This window comes from Opisthocomus hoazin, chromosome 9 (assembly GCF_030867145.1).
Source record: "Opisthocomus hoazin isolate bOpiHoa1 chromosome 9, bOpiHoa1.hap1, whole genome shotgun sequence".
Classification (NCBI taxonomy): domain Eukaryota; kingdom Metazoa; phylum Chordata; class Aves; order Opisthocomiformes; family Opisthocomidae; genus Opisthocomus; species Opisthocomus hoazin.
The window spans coordinates 31,863,016-31,881,379 of record NC_134422.1 but is presented as its reverse complement, the minus strand read 5'-3'; the positions used below and the strand labels follow the sequence as shown (position 1 = coordinate 31,881,379).

General features: G+C 41.5%; 2 protein-coding genes across 4 annotated transcripts; both read left to right on the top strand.

Moving 5' to 3' along the window:
* The first annotated feature begins 2,328 nt into the window (after nucleotides 1–2,328).
* Nucleotides 2,329–7,273, top strand: DUSP19 (dual specificity phosphatase 19). The gene is made up of 4 exons (XM_075430208.1): nucleotides 2,329–2,650; nucleotides 2,853–2,899; nucleotides 3,891–4,043; nucleotides 5,938–7,273. Exons 1-4 carry the CDS (start codon nucleotides 2,431–2,433, stop codon nucleotides 6,196–6,198), a joined length of 681 nt encoding a protein of 226 aa, XP_075286323.1. The 5' UTR covers nucleotides 2,329–2,430; the 3' UTR covers nucleotides 6,199–7,273.
* Nucleotides 7,274–7,706: 433 nt separating this feature from the next.
* NUP35 (nucleoporin 35) lies at nucleotides 7,707–18,112 on the top strand. Of its 3 annotated transcripts, none has more exons than XM_075430207.1 (9): nucleotides 7,707–7,819; nucleotides 8,602–8,772; nucleotides 10,132–10,259; nucleotides 11,911–11,971; nucleotides 12,587–12,728; nucleotides 13,124–13,193; nucleotides 13,284–13,412; nucleotides 16,636–16,803; nucleotides 17,175–18,112. In XM_075430207.1, exons 1-9 carry the CDS (start codon nucleotides 7,786–7,788, stop codon nucleotides 17,250–17,252), a joined length of 981 nt encoding a protein of 326 aa, XP_075286322.1. In that variant the 5' UTR covers nucleotides 7,707–7,785; the 3' UTR covers nucleotides 17,253–18,112. The 3 variants fall into 3 exon arrangements, with proteins under 3 accessions (XP_075286322.1, XP_075286321.1, XP_075286320.1); XM_075430206.1 differs by lacking the exon at nucleotides 7,707–7,819 and adding an exon at nucleotides 7,839–8,311 and having other exon boundaries at nucleotides 11,932–11,971; XM_075430205.1 differs by lacking the exon at nucleotides 7,707–7,819 and adding an exon at nucleotides 7,841–8,311.
* Nucleotides 18,113–18,364: the final 252 nt, after the last annotated feature.

Genomic DNA, 18,364 nt, shown 5'->3' with positions numbered 1-18,364 from the left:
TCTACCCTTAGCAAAGCATGCAAGAAGAAGTGTTCAAATGTGAACTGAGATCCCAATTTTAAACTCTAATCTAACAATTATCTTCTGTCTTGTAATGGAAAGTATGAACAACTTGACAGCAGCATGTAAATGCCTGCATGAGAAAAATAGTATCTATAAATACTCAGGCTAGATCTAATGCTTATGATATGGACACAATAGTTAATAATATACTAATTGTGCATATAAAAATCTGCACAATATTCGGATTTGAGAGATAACAATAGTACAGATTTTATGTCCAGTAGTGACCCCTGGTGTTTAAGGTAGTCATAAGAATGATAAACATTCCTAGAAGAAAATTAATTGATTACTTTGGAATCAGCTGCCTTTCTGTGTCCACACATATTGCAGACTCTTCCTCAGAGATTAAGGAACAATCTGTAGCTGTATTATTGTTTAATTGTAAGTATCTTACAGATCTGTCAGAGCTTAGTCCTGCAAACGCTTACACAGCATGCCCCATACTTCTACAAGGCAGAAGTTGCTTACAAAGCACATCCTGCAGCCTTGCTACTCTAATGACAGGCTTCTGGGTCTGGACTGCAAGCAAATTTTGCTCAGGCCTTGCCAATTTCCTGATGCACCAGGCTTTCCACATTCTTGCGGGATACCCTCCTTTTCCCGGTCTTTGATGGGCAGCTGTAGCAAGCCAACGCAGCTTGAAAAACAGCCAGGAAATACAATGCAATTGCTGGCTTAACCCACAAACCTAAAGCTCTCCATTGCTTTCTTCTCATCAATTGCATCAAACTTATTGAGTAGATCTTAACAAAGACAAATGAATCAACTTCCACATCATTATTGTTTTTAGTTAACTGCTGTGAGCCACAGCCCACTTTCAGAGAGGCTACTGAATACACATCTACCACACAGAATGTTACAAAACCTCCTAATTGTATTTAAAATTTTTGTGGCATGATTCCTGAGAATTATGTTTTGTCCTGGAGCCTTCTATTAGGCACCTTTGTGACCTCGATCTCTGATCCAGCCCAGATCTCTGTTCTGTTCCTCTCCCTGTCCCAAGCATCTTCCTTGATTTGATCTCTTGGTTTAGACTCTTGCTTTTCCAGACAGTGTGTTGGGTATTCTGCCTTTTTCAGATGAAATTGATTTTATGTCCGATTCCTGTCAGAATGCCTCTGGCATTCCTAGAAATAATTTATACTCTTGTAGTTCCTAATGCTGTTCTCTGCTTCTTGAATTGACAAGGCATTTCAAAACATAGAACTAAGTTGCCTTTGTTCTGTACTGCATTCTAGAGAACTATCAGAAAGATCCTTTCAGAGTCATAATATCCTGCCAGCACAGGTTTGAGGAATACTAGAAAATCGGAGGGGAAGTACTGTAGTAATACACCCTTATTCTACAAACTGGCACGGAGTACTGTTAAAAACTGAAATGTATTTCTGGCACAATTTAAGCTAACAGTATCACCTCTTAACTTCATGAGTAAAGATTTTGCATACTCATGTACTAGCTGTACAACACTACAAATAGTACTCTATAAAGAATACATGAAAAACACAGGCATTAAGTGGTTTAGGAATAAGGGCACATCAGCCTCACCTTGACATTTTCTCCTCCTGTTTGGCCTCTTTGGTAAATATGAGAAGCTGGTTTTGTTTAGCCTTTAGTCACTAGCCCAATGACGCTGGGGGGGGGGGGGGGGGGGGTGTGTGGAAAGGATATAATTCTAGTATTTTCCATTTAACTGCTTACAATATTTTCTCATGCTTCCCACAAAACAAGTCCACATCACAGTCAGACAGGCATTACTGCATGATTTGTTTTTCAAAACCACACTTATTTCAAAAATGGGCATTTTCAGTTGAATGGCTGCTTGGATTACACTTGCTCCATTCTTCACAAAAACCCTCAAGTAATAATTAAAAAAACAGTTAAAACCCCAAAGTTTTAGGGGAACCCAAAACTCTCCCACGCTTGTAAGCACTAAAGCAAAATCATTGGTAAACCGTCTCTGACCGACCCCACCGAAGACCAGACCACTCCCGTCGCCCTCGGGAAAACGGAGCGCCCCGCAGGCCGACGGTTCCCCCACTGCCGCCCCGACGGCTACCGCGGCGTACACGCCCAGGCCGCGCCGCCCGCCCCGAGCCGAGCCCCGCCCAGCCCGAGCCCAGCTTCCCACAACGAGGCCGCGCGAAACAAGCCCCGCCCCGCCCCGCCCCACCCCGCACAAACAGCCTCATCCCTCCTCACGACGCACAGTACCCACTACCGCGCGCCCCCATGACTGCACGCCGAGGCACCGCCCCCGGGGGGCTGGCAGCCAATGGGGCGCCGCCAGCGCTCACCAATCGCGGGTGGCCGGCGGGGAGTGAGGGGTGCCAGTCGGGTAGGCAAGGCCCGTGCGGCGGTGCGTGGGCTATGCAGTCCCTCGCCTGGGAGATCCGCAGCTTCTCCCGGGCCAACCTGCGGAAGCAGCACACCCGCGTGACGACACTGACAGGCAGGAGGGTTGTCGAGACGTGGCGCGGCGCCTGCCTGCAGCTGGAGGAGGAGGAAGCGGCGGCGCCCGACGGCGGCTTCGTGCAGGACCTCAGCGCCGACCTCCAGGTCGGCGTCGTGAAGCCCTGGTTGCTGCTGGGTGAGTGGGGCCGGAGGCGGCGGCGGCTGCTGCGGCCTCGCCGGGGATAGGGGTTGGGGGGCTCCGGGCGGCGGTGCTTCCCGCAGATCAATCGCTTGCTGCGGGGAGCGGGTCCCAGAGCTTCCCGAAGCGGCGAGCCGAGCGCGCGGTACTGCCTGCAGGGAAGGGGTTTAGCGTGGCAACCGGCTCGCTTTCTCTTCAGGGTCGCAGGATGCTGCTCACGACCTGGAGACGATGAAAAAGTATAAGGTAACGTTACAGGGAAATAAAAATGCATCTTGTGTAATGCTTGCTAAGTGGATTTCTTAAGTTAAAAGGCCTAAAATATTCTCGAGTAAGTTGAAGAAAGATTGTATTACGTTTGCAGTTTTAAAAGGCTGCTCTGTTTGCAGCTGGGTGGATGCCTGCTAGCTTCACTAGAAGCTGAAATACTTAACTAATGACTGTTTGGAGCTGTTTAGTGGAACAGATTCTCGCATTGCTATATGCCTTTCCGTTTCAGATGCTGAGCAGCATCAGGCCCCCTTGCCTTACAGGGATTGATGAAATGAGAAAAACAAAGTGGCAGCGCTAAGTCTTTCCCGAACCTTGGTCTTTTTACTGTTTCAGTAATGGGGTGATAAGGCCTTTGGACAGTGGTGCTTCTGCAGGACAGGGAGTGCACCAGTCTGGCACCTGATGCCATCTGAATGTCGCTTTGCTGTAAGTTAGAATAACCCACAACTCGGCCCTAGTCTGAACAGAGCAACGATGGCAGGAGGCTAGAGGTGGTCTCACCTGCCAAGTGGATGTATAGCTTACTCGGAAATCCCTCTGCTCAAGTAAATGGTACTGGTAACTCAGTAGGGGGAACATTAAGCTGATTGGTTAGGGCAGGCTTGAAATTTGGGGAATTCTTGTATGGTATGTGCTCTCATTCCTGTTGCTTTGTCTTATTTTCTGTTTGTGTGCTGACAACTCGCTTGTCTGTGTAAAATCCTTACTTTAGTCTGTGTTTGTCTGAGCACAGATCTTCTTATTTCCTCTCAAAAAAAGAAGAAAACTGAAATTTATCACAGAGTATTTTAACACGCAGTAAAATTTTGCTTGGGGAAAAGCACTCCGTAGACAGCATATGTATGTAAAACTGTAGGTTTTGTAACTTGTAAGTTACAATCTGTGTATGCCTAAATAATAATTCACCTTTGCTACTGCTGATTTTGCTTACTGTCTTCAGAAAATGCCTTTTTTTTTGCCCTAGGTTACTCATGTTCTAAATGTGGCATATGGAGTCCAAAATGCCTTCCTCAATGACTTTATATACAAGACCATTTCTATTCTGGACCTCCCAGAAACTGATATTACCTCCTATTTCCCAGAGTGTTTTGAGTTTATTGAAAAAGCCAAGATCCAGGTACAGTATATCAATAATTAATGCTACTAGTTATCCTGTTCAGATTATTTATTACCCTATGTTTTAGAGAAATGCTTCTTTAATACAGCTGGACCAGTGGCTGACTTTATCTAAAGAAATCCCATTGTAAGTCATTACATCTGACAGAGGGAAACTATTCTACTTGCTATAATTTATCCATCAGGGATGTTGTTTTTGATTAGAAGAAAGCCTAACAGGGCTTTTACAGATCTGTATGGTTTGTCAGCAGCCATCCACCATCCTGGTGCTTTTCCTTGATCATCAATTGAAGATGCAGCACATTGAGCTGTGAATCCACATACAATTATATACCAACACTACCAAAGAGTGTGTTAGTAGTCTTGGAGCCAACCAGTGATTTAACTGCTAACAAAATCCTGAAAAAGACATGACATAAGAAATAGGGTGAAAGGACTCTTGGGGTTGCTTGGCAGACCTGTCTGTAACCAGTCGGCGATGTCTCATATTTGTTGAATTCAGGCTTACTGTGTAATTTATGACAACCGTTGCTTTGGTATCAAACCTATGAGTTGACAACCAAACTTTATTGCACGGTGTTCCACCGTATCTACCATATTTATTATTTATGTAGATTGGGATAAAAGAACATAATATTGCCCCAGCTTTCTTTGTGTTACACAGTGTTCTTTCCTTCTCTCATTTATCATTTATGAGCTACCTGATATGCAGTGTCACTTAATGACCTTTTCAAGGTTTCTGGTTACAGTTTCCATTTCATTTCGGAATGAGACTTGCCATTCATAACTGCATAGTGTTGTTTTCTGCCACTGGTGTTTATGTTCCAGTTACTATTTTGTAAGCTAAGGAGTTTTCATGAGAACTTTTACAGCAGTATTAATAGTTTTATAATGGGAGAGTTGGGTGAAAGAGCAGGTAGTTGATGGAATAGATGTTTTCCAGGATCAGTTCACGAAGCATGTGATAGTAGCATGCGGAGATAGATCCCTGGATGGTTTGAATCACTTCATTTGCTTTGTTAAAATAGCATTAAAAGAGCTTACGATAAATTGTATCATGATGTGCTCTTCTGTTCAAGTAATCACAAAGAGATACTACTGTTTAATCTCCTAACATGGGGGACGGAAAGATGCTCACTGGTGAGAGAGGATGATGTATGATAGATTATTACTAGAACGTGGTGAACTTAATGAAGGAATATGAGAGCACTTGAATTGGAAAATGCAAGTAAAGCCTGTGCTGTTCAGTAAGTCATTGCTAGCTGGGACTTGTCACAGGACGTACTTATTTAAAACTGTAACTGCTCAGTTCTGTAGACGCCATGGTACAAACTCTGATACTGATCAGAGCTCACCTTTTCTTCTAGGCTCCAAACTGGTAGGCAGATTTTCCATGACATGTTAGGTGACCCATGTCAGATCATAGTGCTATGAATGAGGGATGTGGTTTTTTTTAAAATCTTTCTGTTTAATATCTAATTATAAACCCTCTAAAATCTTGTCTTTCCAGGGAGGAAATCTTAGCTCATGCATTAACATCTCTACTTATTGCTCCCTCTGTCCCTCCTAAAGAAAAAGCCCTGACACCACTGAAAAGTAAAGTGGATCCCTAAGGAACTACATTAGCCAATTGCTCTTCATGAAGAGCTTTATGCTTATTTATAATTTCTTTCCTCGGTGAGGGTTTTTGCCCACTATGTATAACCATTTATGTGTAAATATTTGCTCTGAGGACAGTGCTACACGTAAATGTAAAATTTCCAATTCCGACTTTTCACAGCATCATCAGCAAGGAGTTTTTAGTAAGTCGTTATATATTTTTATATGAAGTTTCTAATACTTGTTACAATCTACTTAATGAATATTCCAACTTATGTTTCATTTGTATCTTGAAGGATGGTGTGGTACTGGTCCACTGTAATGCAGGAGTCTCCCGTGCAGCGGCAGTAGTCATCGGTTTTCTGATGAATTCAGAAAGACTCAGTTTTGCTAGAGCCTTTTCCTTGGTGAAAAATGCAAGGCCTGCGTCTTGTCCAAATCCTGGCTTCATAGAGCAGCTTCACAAGTACCAAGACCAGAATATAAAGGCAAATGGAAGCATAAATGATCATGACTGTTTCACTTCTTTTGATCAGTCTGGTTTGGCTATACAGTAACAAGGTGTTGGATGTACTTTAATGTGTCATTTTGCAGTCCCCTTTCACATGTGCATTTTAAAGTCTTTACATATTTTTTTCTTCTTACCCCCCCTTTGACCCTCTTTTTTTCAGCATGTAATCTAGAGGCCAAATGGTATTCCACTGACTTCAGAGGTTATTTTTCCCAAGAACAAGCTCTTCCCAGAGTGCAAATAAAAAGATAAAGTTAAATTTTCCTTGAAATATTAGAGGGGAAAAAAATGATTTTTTTTATTGAAACATCAGAAAATGTAGGCAATAGAGAAAGGAAATGACGGAGATAATTTGCCCTGTTTAATAGTAAACCAAATTTATGCATTTTAGTTGGTTGTAAAATTTAGATAATAAAGTACCTTGATACTGGATTTTAAATTTATATTGCAACTAAAGAGGATTTTATTGAATTTTGTGGGCTAGCCAGCCATTAAATATTTTTGGAAATTAAAATGGATGGTCTTTTGATGGAAGTAAAAAGGTGTACGATGTTTTCATGCATCACTTCTTTCTACTGTTTCTCACCAAGTAGTGAAGTGCACTAACATAACGTTTTCAAAGCGCTGGGACCAGGTTATGAGGGTTTTTTCGTAGATCATTTTGGTGGAGATCTGAAAAATGTTTATAACGACCTATTTCTGACTCGCTGCTACTACCTTTTCTTTGTGTTCGGTCCTCAGTTGCTGTCCCCTCACTCAGCTCCACAGCATGTATAAAGAACAGAGATTGCAGGACAGGTAACCCTCCTGTCAGATCTCAGGTCTTGAGATGGCATGTTTAAAAAAAATAAAAAGTGAAAGATTTTAATAGTGTTTTTGTGGCCTTCATGCCAGCTGTAAATGGTTTGATATATTAATATACAATAAAATAAAAAGAACACTGTATTTTGATAAGTTTTGTGCTAAAGTGATTTGAAAGGTTTGGTTTCAAGAACTGATACAGTATTCTCTCCTTGTACCCCTACTTTGAACTGTATTGTACTCTTGTGTAAGAATATGCTGTGGCTTGTTCTCAGTATTAATTGCTCATGCTAATACAAGGGTTGGGTTACCCCCCTCCATCTGATTGCTATTCTGTGGTCATCATTTCCCTGTTCCCATCAGGGAGCCGGTCACTGCATTTCCATTGCAGATATAGATGGCTGTGCATGCTGCCAAACTTGGAAAGGGCTGACGGCCCTTTTCCCTGGTGCGTAAGCTTCCCTGCTTCATCTCCATAGCAGGTTTCTGAGGAGACCATAGAAATCATCTAGGGTGAGCATCTGTAATGATAAAAAAAAAAAAAAAAATTAGGTCGCGTGCCTAACGATCGCAGTTCACGACACCAGGCCCTCGATACGTAAGCCGGGCCCGGCGGTGGCGCGAAGACACAAAGAGAGCCGGGGAAGCCGCCACCCTCCCCCGACGAGGTCGCACCTCCCGCCCCGCGGTGGCGTCACGCACCCTTCCCGGCCGGCGGTCGCTCGCAAGATGGCGGGAAGGTGGGTCGGAAGTGACGTTGGCAGGAAGTTCCCTCCCGTTTGAACGCACCCGCCGGAGCCGCCGCCGGCCTTTTTGCGCCGCCCGGGCCGACATGGCCGCCTTCACCGTGGAGCCGCCGCCCGCAGGTGAGCCCGGCCACGGGGCCACCCTCCTGCTCCGGGCGCGTGTGGGGCCGTTGGGTGGTGCTGAGGCGCCTCAGAGGTCGCCGCTGCTCGTCTCTTTCCCCCGGCGTTGCCCGCGCTCCTCTGGCCTGATGAGGGGCTTGGGGCCGGCGCTGGTCTCCTGCTCCGGGCGGGGGGAGGCGCTGGGGGGAGTCCGCACGCCGCGGATGGGAGACCGCGCCGGGATGAGTGCCTTCCTCTGGGGAAAAGCGAAAGAGAGCGTGGGCTTAAAGCAAGCAGCCGCCGCGCCGGTGCTCCGTGATCTAAGATCCGTACCTGAAGCATCTCGAATCCCCGGGACGGCTCAGGGCTGTGGCGAGGCCGGCTGTGGCGGCAAGACGACGGGGAAACCGCGGCGTGGCTGGCCGGAGCCCGCGGTGCTCGGTCAGAGCGCGTTCCCTGGGCTGGAGCGCGGAACCTGCCGGCGGAGAATCGTCTTGGCGTCATGGCTCTTACGTAAGAAACACCTTGTAAACAACCCCAACACCAACATTACCCTCAAAACCAGAAATCCAGCCGTAACCAAAGCAGTGTATTTTATATCTCAGCGTGGTGGTTCTTGTAGTTGCAAAAAATGCAAGATTGTGATAAACTTTGCTTACTTGGAAAGTAAATTATAAGAACCGTCTTAGTCACTTACTGTATGCTGGTTTATGTTTCTTTAACAGAACCACTGTTTAAGCAGTGGAAAAGGCTAGATCAGTTGGCTTCTTCCATGTGTTCAAATTTTGTTTTCATTGGCACAGGAGCTGAGCCAATGACTCTTGGCTCCCCAACATCTCCAAAACCAGGAGCTAGTGCTCAATTTCTTCCTGGATTCTTGATGGGTGATTTACCTGCACCAGTGACTCCGCAACCACGTGCTTTAAGTGGCCCCTCAGTTGGTGTAACGGAAATGAGGTCTCCGCTACTTGCAGGTCAGAATTCATTAAGTGCTGAAAAATTGTCCTGAAAGTAAAAATTTGGGTTGACTTACCGCTCTACATGACTGTTGTAGACTTGAATTCTTGGAGTCTTATAGCTTGCTATATATGAACTCAACTCGTGGAATAAATGGTGAACTCGAGTGTATTCAGTAGAGTTTGGCTAAATTCTTCAAAGTAGACCTAAGTTTAATAAATGTTTTAAACGTGGCAGTTTTGGTATGGGGAAAGGTTGCTTTTACAAGGAACCTCTCCTAATATAAAAATCAATTTGTACAGCTCTTTACAAGTCAGTTGCACATACAGCTATCAATGTTTTCTCTTTGTTTAAAACAGAGGTGTCTGCTGGCAAACTGAGTTCTTTGCAATGAATTCTAATAAGTCAGTTACAGATTGTCAGACTTCTAAAAAGTGGATAGAGGGAAAACTAAAAAACAGGTCTCAATTAGTATCTGGTGGTTGTACGTACAGACTAGATGTCTGATGTAATTGTGCTGGAGTAGTGACTTTTCCTAGTTGTAGATGCTCATCTCTTTCCAATCACCTAATTGATCTGACTAAAAGTCCTTACCTGTGTTTCTGAGATGATGGTATTATATGTCTGGTTTCTTCTCTGAGAAGTATGAGTGAGTAGTTAACAACTTCGTTGATTTATTTCATGTCATGGGTGATCTTGGCCTTTGTACTAAATCGTTGGCATAATCTAAATATCTGATGATCTTAGTGTGCTAATCATTCTGAAAGAAAAGTTGAGGGTTAAAGTACTGCAGGATAATTTTAGATATTCTCTTCATTCAGTTTCAAGTAGGGTGGTTTGTTGGTCTCCTGCTTCTTGTTTTCATTTTTTCTTGGAATACAAGCCTCTTCGGGAAACTATTTATGAAATTGAAAATAATCATATGAATTTCACCTAATCGTTTTTAGAGGGTGTTATTACAGCCTCAGAGTATCAATTCTAGAAAAGGGGAACCAATAAGATACTAACATAGGCCTCCCAAAAAGAGTGGTTAAGTATGTCACTTAAAACTTTGATGGGAGAGTGCTTTGTATAATACACTGTAATGGTTCTTGGATGTGTTAAACAGTTCAGAGAGCAGTCTTGAAGCTCAGAATTTAGGATTGAAAAGTACTTTGGAAAAGCTGAATTTCCAGATGTTCTGCAAGTGAAAACTGTTACATCAAAATACATCAAATACAAAAAATATTTGCAAACCCTCAGTGAAACAGTCAACATTCTTTCATGGCTGAATTTACTGTTGAAGTTTCAGTGGTAATTTTAAGTTTCAAGAACAAGTAGCAGCAAGTGAAATTACAAATTTCCTCATGTTCTTCATTTGTTCCTTTTAATTGCAGGAAGTTCTCCCCCACAACCAGTAGTCCCTTCGCATAAAGATAAAAGTGGTGCTCCACCAGTTAGAAGCATATATGATGAATTATCTAGTCCTGGACTTGGATCTACGCCTCTAACTTCAAGACAACCAGTAAGTGGCTTAGTTACTGGCCTATTCTTAGCAGAAGATGTGAGGTAGCTTACTGCTTCAGTGAATTCTTTAACTCAGTTGTATAAACTGCTGTAGTAAAGTGACTGGTGAGTCTTCAGATCATGCTGTTGCTTAGTCTGGTTGTTTGGTGTGCCTACTCTTGTGCAGTCTAAATCAGAGCTGCAGTCGTGGAGTGATCTCCTGTCGTTACTGATTTTTGAGACTGTAGAGACTGAAAAATACAAATCATGGCTCTGTTATCCTTTGTACAGGACAAATGCAGGCTTGTTGCAGCTTTTCACCTTGTAACTTTATTCGGCTGCTGATTGCCAGAAGGGTCCAAATATGCATTATCTTTTCTTTTAGTGGACAATAGAGGCACATACTGGAATAGAAGGAATTTTGTGCTGAGTAAAATACATAAGCAGAATTTGAGCAGGGAGGTGGGATTAATTTTGAAAGAGTAACAGTAAAATTTTTAGAAGGTCATTCTAATAAGCTCCGCTACTTACCTCAACTGAGCAGTAGGTGCTTTTTCGGTGAACGTGATGCTTTTGATGCAAAGTGAAGGCCTTTCACTGAATGAACAGGTTTTTTTGAGTGTTGCCTTCTGAAAAGTTTATTCTGAAAGTTCAGGAATCCACTACTGTCTCAAAGGACTAGATATTTATGAAAAAATAAAAGATCAGCTATCAGAACATGTGTTGCTAGGCCTACTGGTACTCCAGTTTGATCTTGTGCCTAAAAAATGCCGTGGTTCAGGCTAAAAATACACTAAAACTGTTTCAGATATTGAAATCCTTCTATGTTAAAAAGAAAATAACTACTAGCAGCTATAACTTTGAACTATACTTCAGTGCAGTTGCACTTAGTAGTTGAGAGGGAAAGTAAGTCAGGGATGAGGAATACAAGTGGAGATTATGCTCCCGTGATTTCTAAGTCTTTTAGACAGTGAAAATCAGATGCTGGTAACTTTTGATAGTGGTGTGCTTTCAGCCAGCATGCACATGAATATGTGAATTGCTATACTACAGCAATAGTGAGGTGCCTATTTTGAAATAGTTAAACAGTAAGGTTTCTGAGTAATGATACCTAAAGCTACTTGGCTTTTCAAAGTATACGTGATTGGTGTTAGGTAACAGATTTTTCAGTTCCTATTACCTAACGCTCACCCGAAGCCTAAATAAGCTTTCTTCTGGTATGCCAGTAGCTCTTTGTTGTTAGGTCATCAAATACTGTAGACAGTCCCTGTATCCTGTTGCTTGTGGTGCTTCCCTTATGTAGTTAGCTCTACACTCCCATACTATGTTTGATACTTGCGTTTAAGCCTCTGATCAGGGAAGTTAACTGCCTTCTCTTCTAAGGCTTAGTAATCAGTTGGAAATTCCAGAATGTGATAGTTGAGTCCTACTGGCTGTCCAGGCTGTGTGCTAGAGTGTAAAAACATTGTCACATCACTTTTCATTAATAACTTTTAATAATCTTGTTTTGAATATACATGTAAATGTCTGTTCTTACTCTTAAAAGTTAGGAGTAACTTGAGGCAAACAGTTAATATTCTTGCTTGATGCTTAAGTTATGTGAAAGTGATCTCTTCGATCTGAGAAGCGTACCTGTCAGAATGATTTGTTACTTTCTGTATTTTAATCAGACCAGCTTTTCTCTGACACAGAGCCCATTAGTTGGAACTATGCAATCAACTTCTGGAACAGGTAGGTGCCCTGTCAAAATATATTATGTACTTTCTTACTGCTTTCCTTAATACACAAAAATCATCACTGTTCAAGGTACATCAACTCCTTGCTAATTTGCGAAGGGTTTGCATCTTTATTTACTAGCTTTTCAAAAGGTATGTGGATGTGAATAGGAAATACTTCTCCACTCTCAGATTGAGTGAATTTCAGTCAGCTTATTCTTTATTCAAAATTTGTTGTTGATCTGAGCATAGAAATATTTGTACTTGAATGAAGCAGCTGAGGTTGATGGGTTGGCTTCCATCTTCATAAGGTTTCGTGTCTTCTGTATGAACCCATGGCTGCTTGCTAAGCTTAATTCTGTGTTGTTCCTGTTTGGCTTCTGTGTTAAGCTGCTGGTGTTTAGGGGTCAAGGAGAAAGCTAGGTTACTAGGCATAAAATTTACTAGCATGCTTGCAGACGTGAAGTTTGGATTCACTTACCATTTGTCTGTGTCTGCAAATAAATCTCCATCAAACTCTTCCATGTACAAGTGAAATGCTTGATACTGAATTTATTCTTTTACTGTAGGCTCTTAATCTTATCTGTCTTGCAAAAGTAACTTGTTAAACAATGCCATTTGAATTTAACAGCTTCAGGTATGTTCAGTCCTGCAAGTATTGGGCAGCCTAGGAAGACTACTCTATCTCCTGCTCAGCTAGATCCTTTTTATACTCAGGGTGATTCCCTGACTTCAGAAGATCAGCTTGATGACACATGGGTAACTGTATTTGGGTAAGTTGATTTCCAAAGTATTAGAAAAATCGTGGGTGAAGTCTTGGCAGCGTATGGAAAGAAATACTTGGGCTTTGCTGTTGTCTGGCATTCCTCGGTTCTGAAGGAAATACAACTGTGGTTAAAGCCAGCAAAGGCATATATTTTAGTGAACCACCTTAACTTAAGGTGCACGTTAATTTTTGCAAGTTAGAAAGGCAGTATTCTACCACTGAGGTGTGTGGTGAAGTAAGAATGGCTAGAAGATAATGTTCCTCACGTCACTGCTTCAGAAATGGCATTAACATGCTGGTCTCTTTTGGATTTCTAAAACCTCTTCATAGGTTTGTATTTTAGCACCAAAATTCTTAAGCTACTCCTTATAATTTTTTTTAGTATTTTTTTCTGTCTTTCAGATTTCCTCAGGCATCCGCTTCATATATTCTTCTGCAATTTGCTCAGTATGGGAACATATTAAAGCATGTGGTATGTCTTAGTTTGAGATTTGTTTCTGAAAATATTCTGGCTCATCCTTTAAAAGGCTAAATTTCACAATTGTCACTTAATCTGGCACAGATGTCCAACACAGGAAACTGGATGCATATTCGATATCAGTCTAAGCTTCAAGCCCGGAAAGCCTTAAGCAAAGATGGAAGAATTTTTGGTGAATCTATCATGATTGGTGTCAAACCGTGTATAGATAAAGTAAGTTAACAGCTGCTTTTATTTAAATATAAGGCACTCTGCTTTTGGGCTTCCTGTTTATTTTCCCTGATTTCTTTTTTTTTTTTTTTTTTCTTTTTTGAATTGCAAAGCATAGGAAGTTAAGTTATATAGGTATAGTCTATTTTACCTTACGTGAGTTTTTCTTAGGTATTTGACAAAATTTCCTGCTGAGAAGGATCACTATTGGAAACCTTTGTGCTGCTTGGAAATTATAATGTGCAGGAATGTATTGCGGTGCAAGATATGAAGTGGAACCATAACATAAGAGACAATTGAGATAAGAGTTTCCCAGAATGAATTTCTGTCATTTAGGGGCTGCAATAGATATGTGATAGCAGATTAAGACTGTTATTCCTCCTAACTGTCCCTCTTTTTCGTGTGATTATTAATCTGATTCTGGCTTTTCAGTTTATCTTAGTAGATTAAACTGAAAATTTGTTAGCAAGACAACCTACCCCCACAAAAACATGTTCCTGTCTTTTAAGTAGTGGTTGGAGTAGGAATGGCTGTATTACAGTCTAATTTTATAATGAGCTGTTAGTTTCTAGTTGACAATGCCCTGACTGTTAATTCCTACAGCACTCTGCACTGAGTACTGTACATTAGTTTAAGCAAATTACAGCCATTCTCTTATAGTTCACAGACTTTGTTTTTTTGGTCTCCTCTAAGGATAAGTGATGAAAAGAGTAATGTAAGCTTTCAAATGTAAACCATTCTGAGAAAGCGACTCTAGAAATTGAGCTTGCAATTATTTCAGTTTTAATCAGTTCGAAACTCAGTTCTTATACTGATTAAAATTATGAAACAAACATACTTGAGGGCCCCTTTCCTCTGTGGGCTTCTGGTAGGATTTGTAGTCTCTTCTTACCTAATTTACTGTTTTGTTGTCCAGTTTGTATCTATGACTCAATTGCCTATAAGCTGAAACTCTAGAATTAATGATCTAAGACATTTAATTGTCAGGTATCTGATCTTTGTTGCTTTTGAATTTTCATTATGTCTTTTGTGGATAGTGTCCACTTTCAAATACCAACAAATAAACCCATAAGCATTAATCTGTATTTTTCTAGGCGAGAGCGTATTCTGAAGACTAATCTGTTTGAGGGTTTGGCACCAGTCTGTAAAACTCTTCCTTGCAATTGGAAATTAGATATTGATGGGTTTGACACCAGTGCTTAGGCTTCTGATTTAAAAGTAGCAGTTAGTTCCCCTTGTGTTGAGTCAGCTGCCACCCACACTGGACACTAATCGTGTCCTGTGTTTTGGATAGCCATCTCCTGACAGATGTGCTTCTGAATTTCTGCTGTCTTTAGGCTGGCTGAATGCTGTACTCCACTGAGTAAATGCAGCAAACTGGGTTTCCCCAGGCTGGATGTCATTTCCCATCTTGTTTCCTATGTGTTCTTGTGGAACTCGTGGTTCCCATCAAGTCACTCGCTGCCTCTTCTGTTCTACATGCATTCACTTCTAACCATAAGCTTACAAAAATGGAGCATTCTGACTCCTTTTATAGCATTTGCTAAGGGGACTGAGTGAAACTCCTTGCCAGATTGAATCTGAGCAAAAAGCTGCAAGTTGGTAAAGGATTGGAGACTCTCCTGTACAGATCAGGTGAAATATTTTAGAAGTATTTAGTAAGAGGATGTTATGCTACTTATGTTGGTGACCCGCTTAATGGATGAGCAAAAGGCTCTGGGTGTTGTCTACCTGGACTTCAGTAAAGCCTTTGATACTGTCTCCCATAGCATTCTCCTAGAGAAGCTGGCAGCTCATGGCTTGAACAGGTGTACTGTTCACTGGATAGAAAACTGACTGGATGACTGAGCCCAGAGAGTTGTGGTGAACGGAGTTAAATCCAGCTGGCGACCAGTCACAAGTGGTGTCCCCCAGGACAGTTCTGGGGCCAGTCTTGTTCAATATCTTTATCAATGGTCTGGATGAGGAGAGTGAGTACTCCCTCAGTAAATTTGCAGATGACACCAAGTTGGGTGGGAGTGTTGATCTGCTCGAGGGTAGGAAGGCTCTGCAGAGGCATCTGGACAGACTGGATCAATGGGCTGAGGTCAATTGTATGAGGTTCAACAAGGCCAAGTGCCGGGTCCCATACTTCGGTCACAACACCCCCATGCAACGCTACAGGCTTGGAGAGGAGTGGTTGGGAATCTGCCCAGCAGAAAAGGACCTTGGGGTGTTGGTCGGCATCCGGCTGAACATGAGCCAGCAGCGTGCCCAGGTGGCCAAGTAGGCCAATAGCATCCTGGCTTGTGTTGGGAATAGTGTGGCCAGCAGGAGTAGGGAGGTGATTGTGCCTCTCTACTCAGCACTGGTGAGGCTGCACCTCGAATACTGTGTTCAGTTTTGGACCCCTCACTACAAGAAGGACTACAAGAAGGACATTGAGTTGCTGCAGCATGTCCAGAGAAAGGCAACAAAGCTGAAGGGTCTACAGAACAAGTCTTACAAGGACCAACTGAGGGAACTGAGGTTGTTTAGTCTGGAGAAGAGGAGGCAGAAGGGAGACCTTATTGCTCTCTAACTACCTGAAAGGAGGTTTTAGCGAGGTGGGTGTTGGTCTCTTCTGCCAAGTAACTAGCAATAGGACAAGAGGAAATGGTCTCAAGTTGTGTCAGGGGAGGTTCAGATGGGGCATTAGGAAAAATTTCTTTACTGAAAGAGTGGTCAAGCATTGGAACAGCTTGCCCAGGGAAGTGGTGGAGTTACCATCCCTGGAGGTGTTCAAAAAACATGCAGATATGGCACTTCAGGATATGGTTTAGTAGGCATGGTGGTGTTGGGTTGACGGTTGGACTTGATGATCTCAGAGGTCTTTTCCAACCTTAACGATTCTATGATTCTGTGCTCAATTGGGCCTGAAAAAGGTTCCTTCCTGAAGTTTGCTGCAAGTCTTAGAATTTTTTATTTTCTCCACTGTTTCAAATTTGGCTGACATTTAGTTCATACAGTGAATAGATTACAATCTTCCACTACTTTGCAATGGTGTAATCCAACATACAAAGGATTGCAGTGAGGAAAATGCTTTGTGGTGCTCTGTACTGGCAGGCAATTTACCTGTGGTCTTTGCTGACTTGGAGATGTGAACATATTTTATCAAACAATTCTGGATAATAGATAATTCTAGATAATAAAGGTTCAAATACTGCTTTTTAGTATTTGTTTACATTATATTAATTCTCTTTTTAAGAGTGTGATGGAAAACTTTGAAAGAAGCTCTACATCCTCAGTGTCTTCAGTTTTCACTCCACCTACAAAATTGTTTGGCACACCAGTACAACCTGCAAATAATACTACAAGGATTTCTACAATGAGACCTCTTGCAACAGCATATAAAGCTTCCACTAGTGACTATCAGGTATTTTAAGGGAAATGGAAGCATGTGTTTCTTTGTGCTGTCTCCTCTTAGTTGTATGAGGCTGTATACACATTAACTTTAATGTGACCTTAAACTTTTTCTTCTCCTGTCATTTCTTTAAAGATGTGATTCAGGTACAAACTCGGTCTGTTCAGTCTGTAAAACAATAATAATAAAAAGAAATAAATTAATGACTTGTCACTTTTCCAGAAGTTAAGGGCTTGTTTTGAAAATCTTTCAAACATATTTGGTCAAAATATAGTAGCACTTAGGAAAAGAAAATGAAAGAACCTAGTTAGTATAAAAAGAATCAACTACATGTTGACTGATCCTCTTTATTTTCTCTCTTCCTCTTTCCCCTTGCCCTCTAGGTGGTTTCTGACAGACAAACTCCTAGGAAAGATGAAAGTATTGTATCTAAAGCAATGGAATATGTGTTCGGCTGGTAATATACAGGAGGAAGTAACACACTAAGTTGGTCAGGGTTTGAAGTATGCTACTGGCATCCGTGGTTAGTTGTATAACTACTGGTGGCAGTATGTCAACTTCCATCTCACCTGTTATGCCTTCAGTTAATTCAGCAGACATGTAGCTTGCACTTTAAATGATGGCAATGTAAACACAGTTTTAAAAACTGAGTAAGTGTAAATGTAAGTGCTTTTTTCCCATTTGTGCTCTGAATTGCATGATTGTAGAAAAAATATCAGCACTGACTTTTCCTCTGTAATTGCTTTCTGTGAATTACTTCCCTGTAAGTTGGAAATGTTTAAAATGGCAGCTTTCTTTACTGATGCCTTTTATTGTTTGTTTTTTTTCTGGAAAGGTGATGAGATACTTGCAGGAAGAACACTATGCACAGCTGGCTCCCAGGGACAGGGACTGTTCTTAGTATATGTGATTTTAATTTTTTTTATTAGGATTCATTACCATTGTATAATCTCTGGCATCATGTTCTAAAAGTCATAGCAAGCTTTTAACTCTCTATTTTATTAATAAAGCTAAATAAAGTTAAGTTTTTCTTAGGTTGTTTTTCAAACAAGTGTGAGTTCTATTAGTAAAAACTATTTGCAGTACTCTTAACTGCTAAGTATGATGCTGCCTTATGTTTACTGAAGTGTTATCAGCAAAGCAGATGCTGCTGATTTTTACTGAAGTAGTACCAAGCATTGTTAAAACTAGCTAATGTTCAAATGTTGTCTCCATGGGTAATTTATAGCAGTCTGCACTTAACTGGTAACAAACCATAGCATTCTAAGCTATAAAATGTTGAGCTGAAATCGCTGAATAGAAAAATGCAATGTGTCAGTGATCAGAGCTGCTTTCATTTCAAGACTCTTCTAAGAAATTTTCTCTAAGGTATTGGCTGAATGATGTTTTGTTTTGTTTTTTTTAAATGAACTTCCTCCCCCTTGAAGTTTTGTTTTTTTTAAATGAACTTCCTCCCCCTTGCAGTTTTGTTTTGGAGGTAAGCCTCTCAAGTAATCATGTGTCATGTAAACTCATAGTCTTCAAGATAAAGGTCTGTTTCATCTGGGAAGAGAGCAATTTTTTCTCCAATACT

Coding starts and splice junctions, on each gene's coding strand:
- NUP35 (XM_075430205.1), top strand. CDS start 7,948: ATGAGGGGCTTGGGGCCGGCGCTGGTCTCCTGCTCCGGGCGGGGGGAG. Junction 8,773..10,131: donor GAGGTCTCCGCTACTTGCAG/GTCAGAATTCAT, acceptor TTTTAATTGCAG/GAAGTTCTCCCCCACAACCA. Junction 13,413..16,635: donor TCAAACCGTGTATAGATAAA/GTAAGTTAACAG, acceptor TCTCTTTTTAAG/AGTGTGATGGAAAACTTTGA.
- DUSP19 (XM_075430208.1), top strand. CDS start 2,431: ATGCAGTCCCTCGCCTGGGAGATCCGCAGCTTCTCCCGGGCCAACCTG. Junction 2,900..3,890: donor AGACGATGAAAAAGTATAAG/GTAACGTTACAG, acceptor TTTTTGCCCTAG/GTTACTCATGTTCTAAATGT. Junction 4,044..5,937: donor TTGAAAAAGCCAAGATCCAG/GTACAGTATATC, acceptor TGTATCTTGAAG/GATGGTGTGGTACTGGTCCA.